The sequence below is a fragment of the Talpa occidentalis genome, unplaced genomic scaffold (genome assembly GCF_014898055.3).
Source record: "Talpa occidentalis isolate TD23 unplaced genomic scaffold, MPIMG_talOcc4v2.1 talOcc4.7, whole genome shotgun sequence".
NCBI classification, from domain to species: domain Eukaryota; kingdom Metazoa; phylum Chordata; class Mammalia; order Eulipotyphla; family Talpidae; genus Talpa; species Talpa occidentalis.
The window spans coordinates 60,986,807-61,010,438 of NW_023605083.1; the positions used below are offsets into that span (position 1 = coordinate 60,986,807).

Here is a 23,632-nt window from a genome sequence, read left to right on the forward strand (position 1 = left end):
GATCTTCGAGAATGGCCCAGGAGAACCACCAGGCCAGCAGGCTGCCAGGCCTTGTTTAGATATGCTTATTTAGGAAGCAAACTCGTCTTTTACTTACATTTCCATGTCTATGGCTCTTTAACAGGGAAAGATTTCTTTTCCTTGACAGTTCCCTTTCATTAAGTTACCTTTTCCTTAACAGTTCCCTTTCTGTACTCTCACGGTTTGCTTGTAATGTATAAATAAAGGGCTGCTGAGACTCTCAGCAGGACGATGTCTGCAACCTGATCAAGTGTTTGCATCTCCTCATTCCCCCTCCCCATCACCCCACAACTGCACCAACGCCGTCCCATCCTTCAGGAACCCCTGACACCCAGGCCGCTGCAGCTGGCTCACGGAAGGTTCAAGCCTCTGTTTTGTGACAGCAAAAATAGCTGCAGTTTGGCTGGGGTCAAAGAGGGGCACTGATGGGTAGACACGGCTCCTCACACTCTGGAGATGCACAGCTGAGGGCTGCACCTTAGAAGGGGGCGGCAATGAGAGAAAATTAGTGAGGGAGCCTGGGATGATCAAGCAAGAATAAGGTTTAGGCAGGTGACTGTCAGGAATGGAAACCAGACGCCTGGCTGTGAGTCTCCCACCCACCACTTAACCCTTAAGTCTGAGCCCTTGTTTCCGCCTTGGTGACTGGTGAGCAAGCAATGTGCCTGTTGTGTCGGATTTTGGAGCTGGAAGAGCTGATGAAGCAGGAAGCCACACTCTGGGCTCTGACATGTCATGTCCTAAGGGGGACAGTGGAGAAGAGGTCCATGAACTCAATCCACCTGCTACCCCAACCCTCACCTGCTACTCCTGACCCAACAGACCAAAAGGTGCTGATACATCTAGTTCCAAGCCCCCACCACCTTCTGCTATCAGATTAGAATCCAGACTAGACAAGAGCCATCACAGGTTAAAGCTTTATGGAAAATTCTGTAAATGTGTATAGTGGCCTGTGGTGACCTGCCCACAAGGCCTTGCTCTCAAGGCCCCTCAGCACTTGCTGTAGATGGCTGCGCTGCCCCGCTCCTCAAATTCTTCCTTGCTGACCCAGAGCTGCTGGAAGGCTTGCAGGGAGGCCAGGATGGAGCCACCGGTCCACACGGAGGTCTTCCTCTCAGGGGCGGCGGACACTGCAAGGTTGTCCCGAGGGCAGAGAAGGCTCAGCTCCCTCTGGAAGCGCTGGGGGAAGCCATCCAGCATGGTGCAGCCGCCACACAGCAGCACGTTGGTGGCCATCTCCTCCCGGAAGCCCGCCTCCTCGCAGCGGTCCAGGCAGGCGGCTGTGAGTGCAGGGAGGCCAGGCTCGCTGCTGCCCACCAGGACTGGTTTGAAGAGCATCTCGGCGCACTGGAAGCGCTCTTGGCCGATGGTGATGAGTTTGCCATCCGGGAGCTTGTAGTCCACACGCAGGTCCTCCAAGCACAGGCCGATCTCCTCCTCGGGCATGAGAGCTGAGTAGCAGCACTTCTTCTTGATGTGCTCGATGATGTGCAGGTGGTCGTCCGTGAACCTGTGGCCGGCCTCGTTGAGCAGCTGCAGCAGGTAGTTGGTGAGGTCACCCCCCGCATAGTCAGCGCGGCTGGTCAGGCCAGGCAGCACGTCGCCCTCCGAGATGGGCACCACGTGGGACACGCCGTGCCCACTCTCCACCACCAGCCCCGAGGTCTTGCCGTAGGAGTAGATGGACAGCAGAGACTGGGATGTCACGTGCATGGCAGGGATTCCAAAGGTCTCAAACATGAGCTCTGCATACTTCTCCCGGTTGCTGCTGGGGCTGAGCGGGGGGTCGGAGACCAGCACCGCGTGCTCCTCGGGAAGGATCTTCATGGCCGTGTGGAAGATGTACTCCCAGATGCTCTGGACACAGTCCCAGTCCACCACAGCACCGTATTTCAGCGGGTTCATCAGCTTCAGGGGCGCCTCCATGTGAAGCAGCTCGTGGCCCACAAAGGTCTCCTTGCGAGTATCACCGGAGTCGGCAGCCTCAGCGGAGCGCTTGCCCACTGTGGAGGAGATGAAGTAGGTGGGCCTCGGCTCCCCCGCATAGCCACACTTACAGTACTGGGAGCCCAGGTCAATGATGAGTGCCTTGATCTTGCGCACCTTCTTGGGCTTCACCTTTAACTGAGTGGCCAAACCTGCATCCCGGATGCCAGCATCAGAGCCTGGCAATGTTCCTGTCTCTCCAGGGTCACCCTGGGCCGTGCCCATGGGCATAGGGCTAAGGTTGCTCCTTGTTGCCATCAGCCTTCCTTGCTCTCCTGTCTCACACTCACCTCCTAGAGCTCCATGGGGGAAAGTAAGAGCGCCCAGCTCCAGCGGTGCCTAGCAACCCCTCAGAATTGTGAGGTCACGGGGGCTGGTCCATTCAGGAAGCACGGGGGAGGGCTTCACTGTGGCAAGCTCTTGATCAGTCACTCCCACCCCTTCTGCCTAACTCAACCAGGCTCCAGGCCAGAGCAGGTGGCCAGCAGTTTTAGAAATCCAAATACACTGAGGTCTCTGCTCCCTGTTCTTCTATCCCAGCTCTCAGTCCCTTATCCACTGATAGAACACTTTTCCCCCTCTGCTTCTTGGCTAAGAGTATGATAGATTATTTGAGCCTTTACAGTAAGCCAGGCACTGTATCAGGCAGTTCACATCTATTAGTTCATATAGAGTCCTGCGAGGTAGGACAAACTGAGGAAATCAAGGCACAGAATCGAGATGATTTGCTCAAGAGCAGACAGTTCTTGGAGAGGCCCAAGGTATTTTGAGCAACACAGGGATCTAACCAGAGACCCCAGGGAGACCACATGTACTTTAAAGGGCTGGTGTGGGGGCTGCATGAGCCAGGCAGTGGAGGTTTTGGGTGAGGGTACCAACAGTCTCTATTTTCTTCCATCATTAAAAGGAGAGACACAAAAGGTGACATGGAGGCTGAGGAAAGAGGGTTTCAATTAGGAGAGATATCAAGTATGTAAAATCCTGAAAGGTGAGGTGAAAGTAAAGGATTCACTGGCTTTAGCCCAAAGGATATGGAGGGAGACACCAGAGTCCCTGCGCCCTTCGCCTTATAGTCTAGTGGGAATTGTTGGGTTTAAGCCGACACAGCACCTTCTCCATCCACAATGACAGAAAAGGCTAAGGGGTGGGTGAATTATGGTCCCCAAAGATATCCACACTTCAATCCCTGGAACCTGTGAATGTTACATCTTGCAGCAAAAGGTGTTTCACAGGGCCTCCCCGGTGGCGCAGCGGTTGAGCGCTGGGTTACGAAGCTGCCCGCGGCCTCTGCGGCGCCGGTTCGATCCCCGGCTGCTCCCTGGCCACCTGAGGAGGGTCCCACATGGCGCGCAGACCTCTCCTGCCGCCCGCTGCTCCCCTCAGCAGTGTACTTCGGTCCTTCTGCCTGCTCTGCTCCCCGCTCTGGCTCTGGTGAATCCTCTCACCCTCCCGCGCTTCTGACTGTACCCAGTGCATGTGTAAACAGAACAAACAAACAAAACAAATAAATAAAGAAATAAACATGCCTCTATAAAAAAAAAAAAATTAAAAAAAAAAAAAAAAGGTGTTTCACAGATGCCAGTGAAGGAGTTTGAGGTGGATAAATTACCCAGGGTGATCCGGGTGGGCCCAATGTAATCACAAAGGACTTCTTTAGAGGAAGACAAGACAGGTAAGGTGAGAGCTGTGACCAGGAAGGCAGAAGTCTGAGTGAGAGGTCTTTGAGGATGGAAGAAGGGGCCATAAGTCAAGGAACTCAGGCTGCCTCTAGGAGCTGGAAAGGGCAAGGAAAGAAACATACCCCCTAAGACCTCCAGAAGGAAAATGGGCCTATTAACAACTTCATGTTAGCCCACAAAAACTGACTGTCGACTTCTGACCTCCAGAATTGTAAGATATTAAATTTGCATTTAAAATCATTAAATTTGTGGCAATTTGTTACAGGAGCAGTAAGAAACTAATTTAGGTTCTTCTAAGAATCCAAGTCAGTGAAAATGTGCTAAAGCAGCTGCAGATTCCTCAGAATTCAACAGAATTGAAGAGAAAAAAAAAAATAGATGACTCTAAATTAAATTATGCCTTTGGTAATAAGCTGTTTTGAAATAAAATTCAAGCCATGTTGGCCATGCAAACCTGAGTGGCAGAGGCAAGGAAATTATTTTCCTGGCTACCAGGCACAGAGAAAAGTACTTTGCTCTTCTTTTAAAATTCAATGTCAGGCCTCCCCAGTGGCGCAGCGGTTGAGCGCTGGGTTGCGAAGCTGCCCCCAGCCTTAGCAGCACCGGTTCAATCCCCGGCTGCCAGGCAAGGGCCCCACATGGTGCGCAGACCTCTCCTGCCGCCCGCTGCTCCCCTCAGCAGTGTACTTTGGTCCTTCTGCCTGTTCTGCTCCCTGCTCTGGTTCTGGTGAATTCTCTCACCCTCCCGCGCTTCTGACTACCCAGTGCTTGTATAAATAAATAAATTTAAAAAAAAAAGCTACTTTTAAAAATAAAATAAAATTCAATGTCATCTCATCCACTACCCACTTTATCTGAGCTGAGATTTTGTGACAACTTGCTTGGCCCTGTCAGACAGTCACAGGCTCATGAGGCTGGACTTGATCCTTTTCTTCTCTCATGTCCACTAGGAACCAACAGTATCCCCAGAACCTCCTTCTAGGAGAAAGCCCATCATTGTAGTGACAGCCTCTTATGCAGAACCACTTATAAATCCAAACTGCATAGCATCAGTTTGATTCTGGGGATCCTGCAAGGGACAGATGTCAGCAACCAACATGCCCAGGTTCAGAGATGGCAACGATTTGGTGGCTGAGCAGCCTGAGATATGTTTCGGGTAAGCTGTGTCCACAGCAGACCCCTGGGAGGAAGTCACACTTGGCAGGGCTTGGTCACTGCTGGCCGGGAATCCTGGTTGAGCTGCGCACCTGAGAGCCACGAGTTCTCACCAGTGGGAGGCTGTGGAGTTTAACTTCACTGCCAATCCAATGACATTTAATTTTTTCCATAAAGGGCCAGAGTATTTTCAGCTTTGTGGGCCAGCTTAGGTTGCAATGACTCAGCTCTGGGGTTGTAGCACAAAAGCGGGCATGGACAAATGAGCAAGCCTCGCCGTGTCCCCAAAATAGGTCACAGGCTGAAGTCCGTCGACCCCTGCTAGAACTCACCAGACACAAGGCCATCTCCCGTCCTCTGCATCTGCTGCTGCCCAATACACATGGGGCTGCCTCCCCTCCTGCAGCTCTTCACTTGTTCACTGTCTCAGGGTGCCCTGCCTGGCAGTCACTCTCGCCACTCTTTGCTTTGGTTTTCTTTTCTGCCCTTAGCATCTTCTAGCATTGGTGTATTCTGGTTATTCTGTCTTTCCCCAAGCCCCACTGACTAGAATGTGAACTCTACAACTCTATAAGAGAGTTGTCCTTTTTTTTTTCTCTCACTGTTCCCTTGTATTCCCAGCTGCCTCACACATAGTAAGCTCTCAATATTGATTAGGTAAATCTGGTTTGTTGCAAAATTTAGGGAAAAAGTCACTTCCAAACTGGACCCCAAATCTACCCTAACATGGAACAAAGATGACCAGTATCTTGAAAGCCTTGGGCTAGTGGATGATGTCATAATCAGCAATGTCATTGTCAGAGAAATTCTCAAGCTGCCCTCTGACTTAAGCCTTTCAGGCCTTGAGGCCAGTGGGATTGAGAAACTTTCTGAGAGCAAGATGGCACTTGATAGCATGTGGGCACCACAGGCAGCAGTCTTCGGGGATGGCCCTGCCAAGAGAGTGAGTGAACAGACCGCCTCCCAGACACAGGTCCTCCAGACCGCCTCCTTAAAGGATGGCCCGGCCAAGCGGGCAGTGCGGGTCAGCCGTAGCAATTCAGGGCCGCCAGAAGTGGGCAAGGCAACAGAGGCCAGGGAGAGGTCCAAGTTAGAGGTGACCAAGGCAGTGGTCGTGGACCTTGGCACTGGCTACTGTAAATGTGGCTTTGCTGGGCTCCCAAGACCCACCCACATGATCTCAACGACAGTGGGCAAGCCTTTCATGGAGACAGCCAAAACCGGGGACAACCGCAAGGAGACATACGTGGGGCAGGAGCTCATCAATCCAGGCATTCGCCTCAAGCTCATCAACCCTCTGCGACACGGCATCATTGTGGACTGGGACACAGTGCAGGATATCTGGGAGTATCTCTTCCATAAGGAAATGAAGATCAATCCGGAGGATCATGCCGTCTTGGTTTCAGACCCGCCCCTGAGCCCACACACCAACAGAGAGAAATACGCCGAAATGCTGTTCGAGACCTTCAACACCCCAGCCATGCACATTGCCTACCAGTCCCGCCTGTCCATGTACTCCTATGGGAAGACCTCCGGCCTGGTGGTGGAGGTTGGCCACGGCGTGTCCTACGTGGTTCCCATCTACGAGGGTTATCCTCTGCCCAGCATCACCGGGCGGCTGGACTATGCAGGCTCTGACCTGACAGCTTACTTGATGAGTCTGATGAACAATTTGGGGAAACACTTCACGGAGGACCAGACTGGCATTGTGGAGGACATCAAGAGGAAATGCTGCTTTGTGGCCCTTGACCCCATTGAAGAGAAGAAAGTCCCACCTGCTGAGCATACGATGCAGTATAAGCTGCCAGATGGGCAGGAGATCTACCTGTGCGAGGAAAGGTTCCTCTGCGCAGAGATGTTCTTCAAGCCCTCTCTGATCAAGTCCATGCAGCTGGGCCTCCACACCCAGACGGTGTCCTGTCTTAACAAGTGCGACATCGCCCTCAAGCGGGACCTCATGGGAAACATCCTGCTCTGTGGGGGGAGCACGATGCTCAGTGGTTTCCCCAACCGTCTGCAGAAGGAGCTCAGCAACATGTGTCCCAATGACACCCCCCACATAAACGTGTTGCCCGAAAGAGACACTGCAGTGTGGACGGGGGGCTCCATCCTGGCATCGCTTCAGGGCTTCCAACCACTGTGGGTCCATCGCTATGAGTACGAAGAACATGGGCCTTTCTTCCTCTACAGGAGGTGCTTCTGAACTCTGGCCAAGCATGGCTGCCGTGTTGCTGTGCGCCAATTTGTCGGGTGAGCACAGGTCCCACACAGGGGGAGCTGAGCCAGCATATTCATGCTATAGTATTAAACAAGCTTCATGTTCCCTTCCACAGTGCATTTATTTCCTGACTTAATGAGAACACTTTCCTACATGCAGCATCTGTCTTAAAATATATACTCACCAAACAGGGGTGGGGAGCTGGAGACAAGGGACAAAGAAGACATATTACAAGTTGACAGTTTAAACTTTCTTGGGAGACATTAGCCCCAAAATAATTCTGCCACTTATTTTGTGTAGTCCCCACTTCAAGAATGAAGTTAAAATGCTGTTAAAATCTTTTTGAAAGAGAGAGTGTGTTGAGATTGTAGAGAAAATGCTGTTGGGCGGGTAAGACAAATAACCACAGGAAACACAGTGATGGTCAACCTCCTACAGCAGCAGGGTCCAATTCATTCTTCAGCAACCCTGAAAGCCTGGAAGGGGCTGGCAAAGATACCTTAGCCCTGTTTTAACTATTCTTTTAGTTCCCACTCTTACGTCTCCAAGCCAGTTCTTCTCAAGCCATCATGATGACTGTGCTGAAAGTGGGCAAGGTTTATATACATGTCTTAAGGGAGCAGCTCTCGAGAGAATGCACATTATCCACATTTTCCCTGTTTAAAAACTGAGGCCAGGTTTATCTTGATTATCAGCACTGAGGTCAGAAGGATGTGAGCCACCGTCATTCTCAAGACACTCCAAGCAGCAGCTATTCATCCACCAGGATGGATTTTCCATCAACCGGTAGGATACATAGCTAGAGTTTAGGATAGGCTCAGAATGGAGACTGCCAGTACTGGGGTGGTGTGAGTTTGGAGGAGGCTTCCCAATATGGGTCATTACCCAACGGAGTAGCCTGAAGGAACATACAAACTCTCGTGACTATGGAAGCCCTTGCAAGGCCCAGCATGTTCTAAGGTATTTCCATGAGGCCAGTTTGTAAATGGAGCACAGGCTTTTTTAACAACAGTCCCCAAGACCCCTTGTGCCTGTTTCTAAGACTCAGCATCTGAACAACACAGGCAGACCGCATGAAACAGTGGAACCAACACTGGTTTGAAATCCTATTTTGCTTCCACCTAATCTAGCTGTGTGACCTGAGTCTGCTTACCTATAAAACTGAATTCACAGTCTACCTCACACAGCTGATCTAAAAAGCAGAGGCAAACACCTAAATATCAGTATCTGGCATGCAGAAGGAAATCACAAGAGCTATCTAAAATTCATTTGCAGCTGTGTACCCCTTAGAACTCCAAAATATCACTACCTCCCTTAGCCAAAGGCACACATTCAAGCATTTAAAGGAGAGATGCCATCTACCATCCCCAGGGAGAAGCCCTACAGAGTCACAGCGTGAAGTTTGCCTGCCCAGCCTTAAAAGGCCTAAATGCCTGACCCTGGATCTAGGCCTGGTGAGTAAATACAGGTGGTGGCAAGCTGGGGTAGGGAAGCAAATACAGTCACTGGATGGCATCTGGAGACCCCACAGTTCCGCAAGGATGACTAAGCCTTACCCTGCAGTATTACGGATCAGGTAGGAATTGGGACATTGTACACCTTAGTTTCTGCCCAACTGCTCTACTGCCAACTCTACTGTGTTGTCAATAGAACACTCACTACTAGGCAACTTGAAGTCTGGTTAGTTCTTTACCCTCAGGACCTCTCTGTCAGGCTGGTAAAGGCTAAGGACTCAGATCATTGCATAAAATAAGGATTACAGAGGACATCAGTCATACATAAATAATATACTATCTTTGGATCTGTTGAAGACCAAGGAACCCAAGTCAAGAATCCCCCCAAAATGTGAGCCACTTCATGAAGAGGTGTGGGAAGTGGTTCTGGAAGACGGGACTCACAGGTTATCTTAGGCCTGAATGTTGCACTTTATTTTTAAAGAAAAATGCCAATGTAAGGCTGAACAACTGTATATTCTTTTTTGAAACACTTAGAAATTCTCTCACCTGATCCTTAGCATTCAGTCACCTTTGTAGAAAAGGAGAATCCTCACAAAAAAAGATGAAAAGTTTTAGCAAGTATTTAGAAGTCATCTTAGCCCAGTGACCCCAAGGGGATATTTGGCAATATCTAAAGATGTTTTTGGTTGTTACTACTTGAAGTAAGTAGTATTAGAATCTAGTTGGTTGAGGACAGGAATGTTCTTGAACATCTTAACAATGCACAGGACACCCTACAACAAAGAAGGATAAGGTCCAAAATATCAAAAGTGCCAAGGCTGAGAAACCCAACTCAGGCCAATGAGTACAGAGGATTGATAGAAAGCAAGATTAAGTAAGATTGTGACTTTGTCCAAGGACACTGAGAGAGATGAACTGATGGCCCCGCTCTTTGTGGTCTACCAGGAGGGCATCTGTCAGTCTTGAGGAATCCAGAGTAGGCCCCCAGTGTCGCTTATCAGCTCTGGATTGACTACAGCATTTTAGGTGTTCATAGTTAAATAGCTTCTAAGATGTTCAACCTCACCCCAGCCACTAGTAAATATGACAGATAAGGAAGGACAAACAAAGACTTCCAAGGGCCTGTCCATGTGGTGTTTTAAGTGAAGCATGAAGGTTTATGGGCCAGCTAATTTTGCATCCTAAACTTGCAGTCAACTTAAATTATTAAGAGTTACATTTTTATTTTGAAAAATGACCCCTTTAAGTATGGCTATGAAACTCCTTTAAATGTACACACACATTTAAGGGACTTTCATAAATATATGGGAAAAATTTTTATTATAAAATATATAGAGAGCAGTGCTTAAAATTATATCAAGCTATACTCATATACATAATAAAAACATCAGCTCCTATCTATCTCCATTTTTAAAAAGTCTAAATTTAAAATGCTGTAGGAGACTACTTAAATTGATCATTGGAGACAGTTCTCTGTAAGTTCTCTCTTGATGTCTGAAGCATATGAGCAAAACTGATTCAATAGAAACAACAAAACAACTGAGGCCCTTAGCTTATTTCAGTACGAACTTGCTTTGGGACAGAGTTCAAATTTGGGGGAAGAATTATATATACTCTTTTCTAGAACCTGACAGAAACTTTCCTCCAAATCAAGCATTCATCACACCCAGGAGTTTTTTTTCTCCAAGCACTATAGTTTCCCCCATAAATTTTTCCTTGACTTTGTCTTCCTTTCCGAAGGTCTGCTTTCATCTGCTTCTATAAATAAATACAATTCCATCTTGCTCAGACGAGAGACACAGTAATTGATAATAATTTGTATTCACGTCAATTCTTTCTTGCTGCCTCAATACATTATTTTATGGGAACTGAAAATTCATAAAAAGTTATACTATTATCAACAGACACATTTACGTCTATTCCCACACCATCAGCATGGGTCCCTATACTGTAAATCACTGCAGACGATATATTAGAATATCACACAAGTCACCATGCCCATTTAGCCATGCCCAAAAGGAGCCACAAAACACTGTCAGCCTATCACTGGTTGGCACAACAGTAGCAAATCCATTATGACTATGAGTCAAAAAATAGATGTTTCCAGAGCAGGAAAGATCTTCTTATTCTAATATTTGGTCACAATTTTCAGACATATAGGAAAGTGAATTAGATAAGGAAAATACCTAGAACCTACAAATAATGTTTGGAGCATATTTTCCATGACAGGAAAATATGTGTTAAATTCTAATTCCAGGTCTATCAACACTTTCAGATCAAAAAGCAGCATTTCCTGCTGGTTCACATACAGTAATTAGAGTCTGATTCTGGTATTAAAAGCATGAAAGAAATTGTTAACCTTGCCCAAGAAATAGCCATGAAGCTGCTGTCAGAATAAACGGAAGTTTTTCTAGACTCAACAAAAAGAGAAAACACTCTCATTTCTTCCAAAGAAAATAAGTGAAAGACAGAGGTCAGTTAAGCACCATTAAAAAAAAAAAAATGAAATGGCCTAGACTTAGACAAAAACATTTTAGTTAAAAGAAGTAATATTTGAAGGAAAAAAAATGAATAACTGCATTCTGTATGATGCACAAAACTCACCATACCAAATGTGCATTATAGTGTTCCAGAAATTCTAATCTCTTCCAGCTCCAACGCTGCTAACTCTAGCAGAAAATTTACAGGCAGTAAAACACTAGAGCAATGGGAGACTCAATTCAGTTACAACTGGAAGCAATTATAAAATAACAGCTATCAGCATAGGAAAGCTTAGAGATTCAAAGGATTATTTTCAGCTTTTTACTGAGCTTTACTTCAAGGTGAAGAAGTAATTTAAATGATTAAATGTGACCAAATATTGGTAGCATTATAATCATATCGTTTATATATATATATATATCTCCTCCAGGATCATAACACAATTTGAAAACATTATTTTACTTTGCTTCACACTTCTGAGGTAGAAATTCTGAAACATTATTCCCAATTAACTGAGGCACAAATCAATATGTAACTTACCCAGGCCCAAATTTGAATCAGACCTGTAGCTGGGAATGAAAACCAACCTCCTGATGACCATAAATACCAAAGATAGGCTCTCAAACAGCATTTACTAAAAGAACAGCTATACAAAATGATGCTGCACTGGTTAAAACTTATTTTGCTTATAATTAAGATTATATGCAAAATAAAACAGAACTGCTCGGTGTCCACTCAAGTCTGGTGTAGAGAATAACTCTCCAAAATGTTAAGGTAGCTCATTAGCTTAAACCTCCCAGTTCTCAACAGCCAGGCCTTGAGGATTTCCGAGTGGAAGGAAACCAGTCTTCCCTGCTGGAGCACTCTGAACTTCCGTCACAGTCACTCTAGAAGGCTCAGTTTCCATTGGGTTCTTTTGTTGATCTTTGGCGGTAGAAAGAGATCAGTATCTAAAAGAAAGGAAAGGGAAATTGTGACAGAAACACACTCCTGTTGTCAGATGGAGATAGGAGCTTTGAGCTACAACTAGTGACTAGGCTTTGCTGCTCCAGGCAACCATCAGAACCAGAGTTAACGTTTCTGCTTCTCTTGCAACCTCCTAGTCAAAGCAAACATAGCCTGAGGTCCTGCCCCAGAAGGAGAATTGCATTTCACCTTGACGTTCCATTGGAGGATAGAAGAAAAAATGCCCACTGAGTAATTCAAAGTAAAATACATATTTATTAATTAAAAATTAAATTACATTAAAAAAAAGTAGAAGAATGTTCTATATTTCCAATGGGAGGGCTGGGGAGGGAAGTGACTACAAGGTTGCCTCCATTTATTAAATCTCATCAAACTGTATGCCCAAGACCAATGCATCTCACTTTATGTAAAATTTACCACAATTTAAAAAATAAAAGATATTTTACATGTTCAATATATAAAGTTAATGGAAAGTACTTTATGATCAAAAAATTCCACAAACTCATTGATGAATAGAAACATCTCTACTTAAAGAAAAAAAAGTAAGTGGAGAGGAGTTGGCAGGGGCTGGGGGGGATTTCTGTTACTAAAACTAATGTTCTGTTACCAACAATTTCCATATCCTCTTTCAGTTAGATCTGTGGAGCCTCTAAGTAGGAATCAGATAAAGGAAATAGAAGACATAAAATACATTTGTAACAATGCTCTTTCTTAGCATTATTTATGACGAATTTTCAACACTACATATGAGCCATGTAGACTTTAAAATTTATTTTTAAGAATATTTAGTGAGGAAAATGTGCAAGGTAATTTTTAATATGATTTTCATATACATAACACATGTATGTATACATAGAACTAGGAATTAACAAGTTTAAATTTTATTTGACATACTTCTCTGCACAATCCATATTTTCTCTACTAATCGTATCAGGTTTATAATTTCACACATATTTATAGCTCTCCATTCTACTCAAACAAAAAACTAAATAGACAAAAAGACTACAGCTTTAGTTACTTAATACTGATACTGAGAGGCTGAATAAATTCATTGTCAACAAAGCCTATAGTTAAATGTTAAATAGTGATTAAATTTTGAATAAGATTTTCTTTTAAAAAGAAAAACAAGTTATAAAAACATTCTTTCTTATTTTAAAAATTAGGCATAGCCATAACTGTGATTCCTAGACTTAACTAAGAATAAATACTAAGTATTTTTTTTTTAGCAACAGCATAACTAACTCAGTAGGACTCGACCTCTTTTGCATTTCCATATGCATGATTTTCACAGCATAAAGTCATTAAAAAACTACTTTGAGGTCTTTGTCAATTTTTCCAAAGATTTCCTCCTTTGATAGTCAAGTCAAGTCACTCTCACTGGATGCCCTGATTTGGTTACCAATTGTAACACGTCCAACTCAGCTACGATTCAATCCCTTCTCTGATATTTAAATCCATTTTATGAAGGCCTACATTTTTGCAAGACTTGCATTCAATCTGCATGACATTACATCGTAAAACTGAAACAATCAGAGAAAAAGCCTCATCCAAAGTCACTGATCACTCTCCTGGGGATGTAAGAGTGTGCTAACTAGTGCTCTTGTGGGGAGGGACAGTTAAGGATATTTGAATGGAACTGATTTTATGAGGAGTTCATCTGCTATTTGTTAGGTCATGAGAACGTCTCTTTTCCTGCACAATCTTAACCACAAGAATGTTGGTAATACTCAGACAATGAGGAACCTCAAAATGTTAGATCAGAAGGCTCCCTGGAAAACAGACGTGCTCTTTGATAATGGCACCTAGAATATCCCAGGGAAAGTTATGACTAGACTTGACCTGAAGGTCAGCACCAGCTCAGCAACCAGGAAAACAAGGCAGATACCACAACTGAATTGGATAGAGTACAAGCTATACAATAACCAAACTGCCTAAGGACTAAGATGAATTTTTGCCATCTTCTAAGTAAATGTATGCTTTGGGGTTGACACCCACAGTAGAAAGAAGTGGAGCCGAGGATGGATACAGTGGTGACTATCCAGAAACATGAGCTCAGCCAGAATGGAAAGTATTTAGGTGAAAGTATTTAGGTGTTTACTTCTGGCAGCAACATAAGCCACTAAACTTAATCTGAACTTCCAAAAGCAACTTCAAATGTCATCAAAACACCATTACAACATAGCATTTAAATGGGAAATTTTCAGAATGCTTACTATCACATACTAGAAAACACAAATAGCAGTAGTAAAAACTGTCAGTTTAGAAAATGTCACTAACAAAGCTAAGAAAGGTCAGTATGTTCATTGATCCATCTGAAGGGCAAAAATATTCAGGCACCAGAGTGATCTATTAAGTTTCTAGCTAACTTTCAAAACAAAAAGCCTATAGGGCTGAGACTATGTAATCTAATTGAGAGTCATCTCTCAAGAAAAAAATTAAACATTTAATATAATTGAATAGTAAATGCACATAAAATGCTAATGTTCTTTGGGCTGCTTTTTAATTATACTGTCAGTCCTAAAGATGATTCATAAAGTCCAGTTATTAAGCAAGGACTATGAAAATGACCCCAGGATGCAATGCCTAACTGTCAATAGCCAAAGTGATGATTCAGATGATCTTTAAAATGAATATATTACAGGGCCTCCCCCGGTGGCGCAGCGGTTGAGCGCTGGGCTGCGAAGCTGCCCGCAGCCTCTGCAGCGCCAGTTCGATCCCCGGCAACCGGCGAGGGTCCCACATGGGGGGACAGACCTCTCCTGCCTCGCCCGCTGCTCCCCTCAGCAGTGTATTTCGTCATCTGCCTGTTCTGTTCCCCACTCTGTCTCTGGTGAATTCTCTCACCCGTGCTTCTGACTGTACCCAGTGCTTGTATAAATAAATAAATAAATCTTTAAAAAAAAAAAATGAATATATTACAGGGCCTGCCTGATGGCGCAGTAGTTGAGCACTGGGTTGTGAGGCTGCCCGCAGCCTCTGCAGTGCTGGTTCAATCCCCGCTCGCCGGGCGAGGGTCCCACATGGCGCGCAGACCTCTCCTGCCGCTCGCTGCTCCCCTCAGCAGTGTACTTCGGTCCCTCTGCCTGTTCTGCTCTCCGCTCTGGCTCTGGTGAATTCTCTCACCCTCCCGAGCTTCTGACTGTACCCAGTGCTTATATAAATAAATAAATAAATCTTTTAAAAAAATAAATAAAATGAATATATTACATTGTTTAGACTCAAACTTCAACAGTGAAGGGCCTCTATGAATGACTATATGTCACTGTAATGACAACTGAATGTCAAGACAAATTTTTTTAATCAGATGTTTAATGTCATATTGGGATTCCCCATCCTGCAGGTCCCAACACTAGAAGCATTAAACTGATTTTACTAAAGATGTAACCTTAGAATTGAGGGCAAAGTGTGATTAATACCCAATTTCTTCCTATACTAATGACCTTGTCAACACTTTGGAGAAAGATATACCTCCTGCTTAGTACTGTAATAAGTTATAGGGAAAAAATACTAACCAAGAACAGGAACCACAGTCTTCTGGTGTTGGTATGCGGCCGTGATACTATTTGCAGTAGAAGTGGGGCCTAGAACCTGAGTAGAAAGAAGTTTGTATCAGCAAAGATCATTTTATAGTTCTGAAGATTGTAAGTACTAAAGGCCAAGTCTTAGCCAGCAGTAAATACCCTGTCATTTTTATTGGTGCAATATCAAACAAAGTTAAGTCTATTTTCCTATGTGATTTGAATTTGCCAGTTTCTCTAGTCTTAAATCTCTAAACTTCCTTTCTGTCAAAACAAACTAATGATGGGGAGGAAAAAAAGAGATAATCTTGGTGATATATGCCTAGTTCTTTCCAAATGAGCAAATTGTACCCTGAAAGAAGGGGGTTTGTATAATAGGGAATCAGAGTACACAGAGTATCAAACTATACTCATCGCCTGGTGGGTATTTTGGTATTAAACCAACTATATACATCTCATGGAGTGGGATGCAAAATGCACATGTGTTCCAGGTAAAATGAGACTTTGCAGGCATTCAACACCTGCACAAGACTCAATGGGCACAGGCCAGGCCTTCTAGGGCTCTGCATAAAGCTCCGCGGTGGCGCACTCAGAAGCAATGACGTGCTCGAAAGATCTTCCAAGTGACTCAGGGCATCATGCACACAGGCAACTGTCGTCCTTCACTAACATGATTTTCCCCTAGAAAACTCTTAAAGTTGGTGTCTTAGAAGTTAATATTGATACAATCTGAATAGAAGAGGGTGGAGGAGGGCACAGGGAGGCAGGATAAATGGTTAGCTTCAAAACCTCTACATTTTTTAAGATGATCATTTTCTTCTAGGAAATAATCTACTAAAATAAATTCAAATATTTTGGGACATTGATTCTTAAGTTCCTTGTATTTTCATGGCTTGTAAGCTACTTTAACACCTACTGTCTTATCTGACCCTCGACACATTCCAGTAAAGTTCAAGGAATAGTATTAGCCCCATTTGTGACTGAGGAAATCAAGGTCCAGTAAGTTTATGAGTTTCCAATGAGTGAGTTGACAATCAACCGCTCTCTTAGCTTCAAACCCACCCTTCCACACACTGCTGGTGTTGGAGGCTCGGAGCCTGAGAAACAGTGCCCCCTTATCAGCTGGCTCCGTAATGCTCTGCCAGCAGTGGCCACCAGAGGAGGAGTGCAAGGCTAGCGGGGAAAAGACTTTGCTCCTCATTCACTTGCTTTCACTTAACAGCAGGTCTTACCCCAACAGCAGCTATTCATTGCAGTTTCTGCTTATTTCTGCACACTTAGAATCAGTTGCTCAAATCCTCTCAAATATTAGCACCAGTAGACTGGGACCCCTTTCTCAGAGAGTCAAGAATCAACTCTGGGGCCCCCCAGTGGCGCAGCAGGTTGAACACAGCACTGTGAAGCTGTCCGCAGTCTCTGCAGTGCACCCTCAATTCCCAGCAGGCCAGGGAGATTCCCACATGGCGTGGCAGACCTCTCCTATTGTGTCTGCTGCTCCCCTCAGCAGTGCTTTCGGTCCATCTGCCTGTTCTCCCCCCACTCTGTCTCTGATGTATCCGCTCACCCTCCAGTGCCTCTGGCCCGTACCCCAGCTATTGTATAAATAAAAAATAAATCTTAAAAGAACTAGACATAAAACAAAGAGAAACCCCACTGACTGGGAGAAAATTTTTGCACCCAACACTAATGATAAAGGACAGATCACAAAAATCTACAAAGAGCTGATAAGACTCAACAACAACAAAGAAAATAATCCTCTCAAAAATGGGCAGAAGAGCTGAAAAGAAACTTCACTGAAGAGGAAATGCAAATGGTCAACAGGCATATGAAAAAATGTTCAACATCACTTGTAATCAGGGAAACGCAAATCAAAACTACCATGAGATACCATCTCACACCAGTGAGAATGGCACATATTAAAAAAACTAGCAACAACAAATGTTGGCGAGGATGTGGAGAAAAAGGAACTCTCCTGCATTGCTGGTGGGAGTGCAAACTGGTCCAACCACTATGGAGAGCTGTGTGGAGATTTCTGGACCTACTAAACATAGAGCTTCCATATGATCCAGCAATTCCACTCCTAGGTATTTACCCAAAGGACACAGAAACATCAATTCCAAAGGGCACCTGCACACCTCTGTTTATAGCAGCACTATTTACAATAGCTAAGCTTTGGAAACAACCCAAATGCCCAAAAACAGATGACTGGTTCAAGAAGATGTGGTACATATACACCATGGAATATTACTCAGCATTCAAAAAAGATAAACACATGCAGTTTGCAGCAACATGGATGGAGCTAGAAGAGATCATGCTTAGCAAAATAAGTCAGAAAAAGAAAAATACCGGATGGTCTCACTCATAGCAGGAATTTAGAAAACTTAAATAAGAGACCAGGAAAAAGACTAATCAAAGTAAAAATCAAAATCAACAAGCAACTATAAACCAGAGACATACTATGCGGAGGGGAGGGAAGGGCGGGGAGAGGAAGGACTAGAGTCAAAATAAGGGGGGAGGTGCAATTGTATGGGGAATATAGCCATAATGAAAATGCATACATTGTGCAAAGATGAAAAATGATGTAAAAATTATATAAAATAAAATCTTAAAAAAAAGTCTTAAAAAAAAAAAGAATCAACTCTGGAGTGTCCCCCCTACAAACTACTAAATTAATAGTTCCAAACTTTCTTTTGTCTCCTCAGCCTGAGCTGTACAAGGTGCCCCGAGGCTCTATCTCAATGTTCCTTCTCTGTATCTCCCTCTTGCCTGTTCAGTCCTTCAATACTTGTTTAACCAGTTTCATATATTAAATTCTCTCTGATAAAATGATAGCTGTAGTTTTTGTTTTCCTTATTGGATCCTGGCTGAAACATCAGTGTTTCTGAATCCAAACTGAAATTTTTAACAATAGACCTGCAATGTGAGAGAATGAGGAGAAGCATAAACAATAAATAGAGAATATATTAGAATTTTTAATGGGACCAAACAGCCTTAAACATAATTAGCAAAGCTCATCATAACAGCATAATAAAGTCAAATTTCCCATAAAACAAAAGGAAAAGCAATTGCCTAGATCCCTGAAATGAACAAGTTCTGAATGGGGAAGCGACAGCCCAACCCTGATCCTAGCTCCCACCTCCTCACCCCAATCTCCCTGCAGATTCAGGCGGGTTTATTTGAGTTCTTATCTTCTCCATGATAGCTCCTTCGTGTGGAAAAGAGAAATAAAAGCACTTATAACCTAGGTTGAAGTGTACTAATCGCTGCCCAAACATAAAATCTTCTACTGAAATGACCCTAAAATAATTTAGCTATGGCATATTATGTTTTAAGAGCAGAAATGCTTTTTGCTTTGGCTTTTAAAGGATTGTGTGACCATAATAATCTGTGAATGATGAAAAAATGCACATTCTGTCTTTGAGAAAACTTACAGGTGTAGCTGAACTCTGCAGGTGGTTTGGAGTCCAAATTTCTGGAAGTGACCTTTCTATTAGCTGTAAAGTATCTTCAAAGGTCTTCTGTAATTCCCTTCCTTGCTCATCAAACTCAAAGAGAAAGAGCATCTTTAAAAGTTGGCATATTTCATCTAGAGGAAAGAAATTTGAGAGTGGTAAGTTATATCTCCATTTTGATTGCTAGAATCACATCCATTTCTTCCCCAAGCAAAAAAAATTATCTAATATCACACAATAATAACCATCTCTCACATTTTCTTCTTAAAGGAAAACAAACAGGAACAGGGCCCAAGCAGGAGACAGTGTCTACACTGCAAGAATCATTGTCCATGTTGAAAAGATACCTTTCAATTTCTCAATGCCTTGTACCACTTCATTCAATGCCTCCAAAAGGGCCAAATCCTCCAGTGGACTCCCTTCTTTGAGGCTGTGCTTCTTCCGCTCTGCTTTGCGGCGATTCTTCGATGATCGCCTATTAGAAATGAGAGCGATGCTATGAAAGGGGCACTCCTAGAGCTGAACAGAATGTGCCTGAAGCACAACTCCACTTAAATAAATAATTCTACATTGCTTCTCAAGCAACAAAGTTTCTTCTAACTCCTATTTCCTTAAAAGCTTTGGCATCCACTGCACCCAGCACACGCGCAGTCAATATAAACTTCAATATAAACTTCCGACCAACTGTTATGCTGGAAAACAATGTGATGACTTATTTTATAATGATTTCTTCTAATCCTGATTTTGAATTAAAGAAGATTGAAATAGATTTCTCTATAATCTCTTTTTAGAGCATCATATTAGTCACTTAATATTTATCAGTGAATAAAATCAGTCATTACATATAACGAGTAGCCAACATCAGTGTCTGGTGGGGAACGGGCAGAGACGCAGGCTGCAAAACTGCAGCAGAGGCCATGTCACCACCAACTGTCATCTCTCGGACACACTGGCCAACTTCTACATGGTCTTGCAGAAGTCCTCCCACTCCCGCCGCACTGTCCAGTGGAAAATCCTTCAACTTGTGGGTTATTTTTTTCATATATCCAGGGCACCATCACCATGCTGCATGATACATACGCTGATATCCTGGAGTTACTATGGGAATATTTGCCACTCATGTCACTGCCACTCATGACACTGCTCGTTTCAGAGAAGAGGTCTGATTCCTGACAATGGGGAACCTCATCATCTGAAAAAGAAGAACCAGATGCGGAATGAAGACTCCCTACTAAGGTGGGTTTATGGTCAGAGGGATAAGTGGACTATAGTTAACTAGGGAATATCTAAGGATGGGTGAAACTTTTACAAAGTTGATTTCATAAGACAATATTAAATACAATTATTATTACTGTATATAGGACACCAGTATCAAGCTTCACTTTTCCTTTTTTTTTTTTTTTTAAAGCAAATGAGCCTTTGGAAATGATTTGTAAAAGACAAAATTCAGCTGTTCAGGTTGGGTGGTGGTGGGGGTAGTGGGGGGCAGATTTTCCCCCAACACACACAAACACAGACATACAGAGCCTCTAAGGAGTTTCATAGAATCCTCAGGATTCCCTATGGCACAGAAATATTGCAAGAAGCACCGTACACAGCTAAGATATAGTGGGTGTTACTGTTTGACCCCCTCACACTCCACCCCTACCTCTTACAAAACTCGACAGTCTTCAGGCAGACACTCACCCAGATTCTGCTGTGCTTGCTGCTTGAGCTCTCGAACTACTGATAAACGTTTTTTATGACGACTGAATACAGCTGTCTGAGAGTCCAGAAACACCATATAATTCTTCTGGGCTGGGGGTTCAGATGGAAAATAATTTGAGCGTGATGTTTAAACAGGGAGAAAAAACTACAGGGGATCAGGGAAGGAGTTGGAATTTAACAAAGACAAAAAGGTTACTAAGTTTTCCAAGCAAGATTATTTTTCAAATGAGAATTAACCTATATTGTTTCAGAATGAAATAACTGAAATTCCAGATCTTAAGAGTTCATCAACATCATCCAGAAATACTTCCTATCACTGAAGTTACAAAATTGCTTGAAGAGTTGGTATGTAACCCAAGAGAGGACTGGCAAAAAGTGTCTGGTGGTGCAGGCAGTTGAGCGCCGCGATGTGAAGCTGTCCGCAGCCTCTGCAGCGCGGGTTTGATCCAAGCCGGCCGGCAAGGGTCCCACAGCAGCAGCAGACCTCTCCGTCTTGCCCACTGCTCCCCTCTCCAGTGTATTTCGTCAGTCTGCCTGTTCTGTTCCCTACTCTGTCTCTGTTGAATCCTCTCACCCTCCCGCATATCTGGCCTGTACCCCAGTTCTTGTATAAATAAATAAATAAATCTTTAAAAAATAAATACAGGAAGTGCTAATAAAAATAGGAGGGTAGTCACTGAAAAGCTTCCCGACATAAATATAAGGCTTGTGTAGATGAAGCAACAGCATTTTTCTAGGTTCTCACAGAGAAAATCCAAGTAAAAGCAGGTTAGCTGAATTGTTGCAGGACCAGGAAAATTACTTTTCAGTTTCCAGTTAGGGGTACCTGAAGTGAATAATTCCAAAAGCACCCTCTCACAGTTTTAATTAGGATGGAGGAGGAAGAAACACACAGGGCAAGAATGCAAACGATAATGTTGGAAAGAACAGAATTACTTACAGAGTGGACTGTGCTAAGAGGGCAGAGCTTAAAAATCAACTTCCACTATACTCCGAAAGATTTCTGTAAGTCAAACCAACATCATTTTCCACTTTGCTTGTAAAGGGTCACAGTAACCACAAAAATATGTAGTACTGGTAACATTTGTTCTCTAAGAAATATCACCTTCATTTGCAAAAGTTCATCTTTTAATTTTCATTTTGAAAAATTTCAAACCTACATAAAAGTAGCAAAAGTATATACCCTTACCCAAGATTTACCAATTGTTAACATTTTGTTATTTTTTTTTTAAAGATTTATTTATTTGTACAAGAACCAGGGTACAGGTCAGAGGTGTGGGAGGGTAAGAGAATTCACCAGAGACAGAGTGGAGAGCAGAACAGGCAGACGGACCGAAGACACTGCAGAGAGGAGCAGTCGGCGAGGCAGGAGAGATCTGCCGCACCATGGGGTTTCTTCCTGGCTGACTGGGAATGGAACCTGTTCTGTTTTTGGCTTCCTCTGTTCTCTACACACACAATTATTTTTGTGAAAGATTTAACAGTAAGTTGTAGATGTGATCCTTCTCTCCTAAATACTTCATCATACATTTCTTAAGAATATGGCTATTACTAACATAACCACAATATAAATACTAAATGTAGGAAATTTATGAATGATACAATACTATTATTTTATGTACAGCTCATATTCAAGTACTGATCAACTATTTTCAAAGATTACAAAGATTCTTAATCATATCACAGATGTGCAACATTCAAATACTTTATGTACTATCATTTAACAGTTTAGCATGTTTGAAAAAATGCTGATCAGAATTAAATATTATACCTAGTGGAGAATTAGGGTTGACTCCACATAAAACATGATTAAAGGATATAATAAAGGGAGTGTTTGCCCACCTCCCTCTCCTCCCCATCTCTACACTTCCAAATGAAAAATGCTACCCAAAATGGAGCCCTCACCTTCTAAAACGGAAGGCTTTATATTGGTCTCTATAATATCCAGTCTATTGTACTTGTGTACCTAGAAGAAAAAATAATTATTTTAGGCAGGAAAACTTCAAGTCACTGGAGAGTCAAGACACTTGGAAAGAACTGGACCACTTTCACAGGTGACTGGGATGCTTTCCAGAGGAGCAGGCCTCCAAAATGGCAGCCAATGAAAAGCCAACTTATTTCAGTAAAATGCAGTAATATTTCACAGATAGAGGACGAGTTCCAAATATTTTCAAGAATAAAATTTTAAATGGTTGTAAAAACACTGCTAACCTCAGGCTGAGAAGCTGCATAATTTCACTAGCCTCAGAGGACAAGGCACTTCAACTCACCTTGCCACCCTGTACTCTAACTTTGCTTAGCATGTATCACAGGGGCGATTTCTGAAGTTCTCTTACCAGTCTCAGAGCTTCTTCCCAAGCAGCTCCTTCTAACAGCAAGAGCACAGCTTCTTCATAATCCTGACAGGGGAACATCAAGGAGGATAACAAGTTAATGAAGCAAGTGTGTTAGATGCCATCTAGCAAAGCAAAATACTGCCTACAGAATGACCTCTATTTACCTTTCCAGTCTATCCCTTACAGACCCAGTTCTTAGCATCATGCCTGGCCTATGTGCTCAGCAAATATCAATACCAAAAAAAAAAAGGAGGGGGAAGATTCTGGAAACAATCGCAAAATACATGTTAAGTACCATCTATATCCCTTAGCATTAAAAAACTATAAGAAGAGTCTGTTAGAAATGCCCATTTCTACAAAAAGAAATAAATTAACACATGGCACAATATGAATAACCTCAAAAATATTATATGACTTCTGATTTCCAGCCCAGCATGTGAAGAATTTGGAAGTCATCACTCCATCCTAACAAATAAGCTAAACAAACTGAGAATCAATTCTTAGATCCATCCAAATTTTCCAAATTGGAAAAACAGGCAAGCATAGAGAATTAGAATTTGCCACCATAAAAAGCCAAAAGTAGAAATCTCCAATGGAAGTAGTAATGGAGTAGGAAAAAAAAAAATCTAAAATTTAAGTAACAAATGGCTGGAGGC

The 23,632-nt window shown here is 43.3% G+C and overlaps 3 protein-coding genes across 3 annotated transcripts in view; 1 reads left to right on the top strand and 2 right to left on the bottom strand.

Annotated features, from left to right (window-relative positions):
• Window positions 1-921: 921 nt before the first annotated feature.
• ACTL7B (actin like 7B) lies at window positions 922-5,595 on the bottom strand. Its single transcript, XM_037495154.2, has 2 exons — window positions 5,174-5,595; window positions 922-2,306 (listed from the first exon to the last, which is right to left on the bottom strand). Exons 1-2 carry the CDS (start codon window positions 5,223-5,225, stop codon window positions 1,012-1,014), a joined length of 1,347 nt encoding a protein of 448 aa, XP_037351051.2. The 5' UTR covers window positions 5,226-5,595; the 3' UTR covers window positions 922-1,011.
• A 35-nt stretch (window positions 5,596-5,630) lies between these two features.
• On the top strand, window positions 5,631-7,186 carry ACTL7A (actin like 7A). Its single transcript, XM_037495153.2, has one exon. It carries the CDS (start codon window positions 5,722-5,724, stop codon window positions 7,042-7,044), a length of 1,323 nt encoding a protein of 440 aa, XP_037351050.1. The 5' UTR covers window positions 5,631-5,721; the 3' UTR covers window positions 7,045-7,186.
• Window positions 5,663-23,632, bottom strand: part of ELP1 (elongator acetyltransferase complex subunit 1) — a 59,221-nt gene continuing 41,251 nt past the window's right edge. Inside the window, exons 30-37 of the mRNA XM_037495152.2 lie at window positions 22,977-23,039; window positions 22,546-22,606; window positions 20,620-20,730; window positions 20,014-20,125; window positions 19,281-19,408; window positions 18,913-19,067; window positions 15,476-15,551; window positions 5,663-11,947 (exon numbers count right to left, since the gene is read on the bottom strand). Of these exons, the coding sequence (XP_037351049.1) occupies window positions 11,880-11,947; window positions 15,476-15,551; window positions 18,913-19,067; window positions 19,281-19,408; window positions 20,014-20,125; window positions 20,620-20,730; window positions 22,546-22,606; window positions 22,977-23,039 (774 nt within the window). The 3' untranslated portion in view covers window positions 5,663-11,879. The remainder of the gene's footprint in view (window positions 11,948-15,475; window positions 15,552-18,912; window positions 19,068-19,280; window positions 19,409-20,013; window positions 20,126-20,619; window positions 20,731-22,545; window positions 22,607-22,976; window positions 23,040-23,632) is intronic.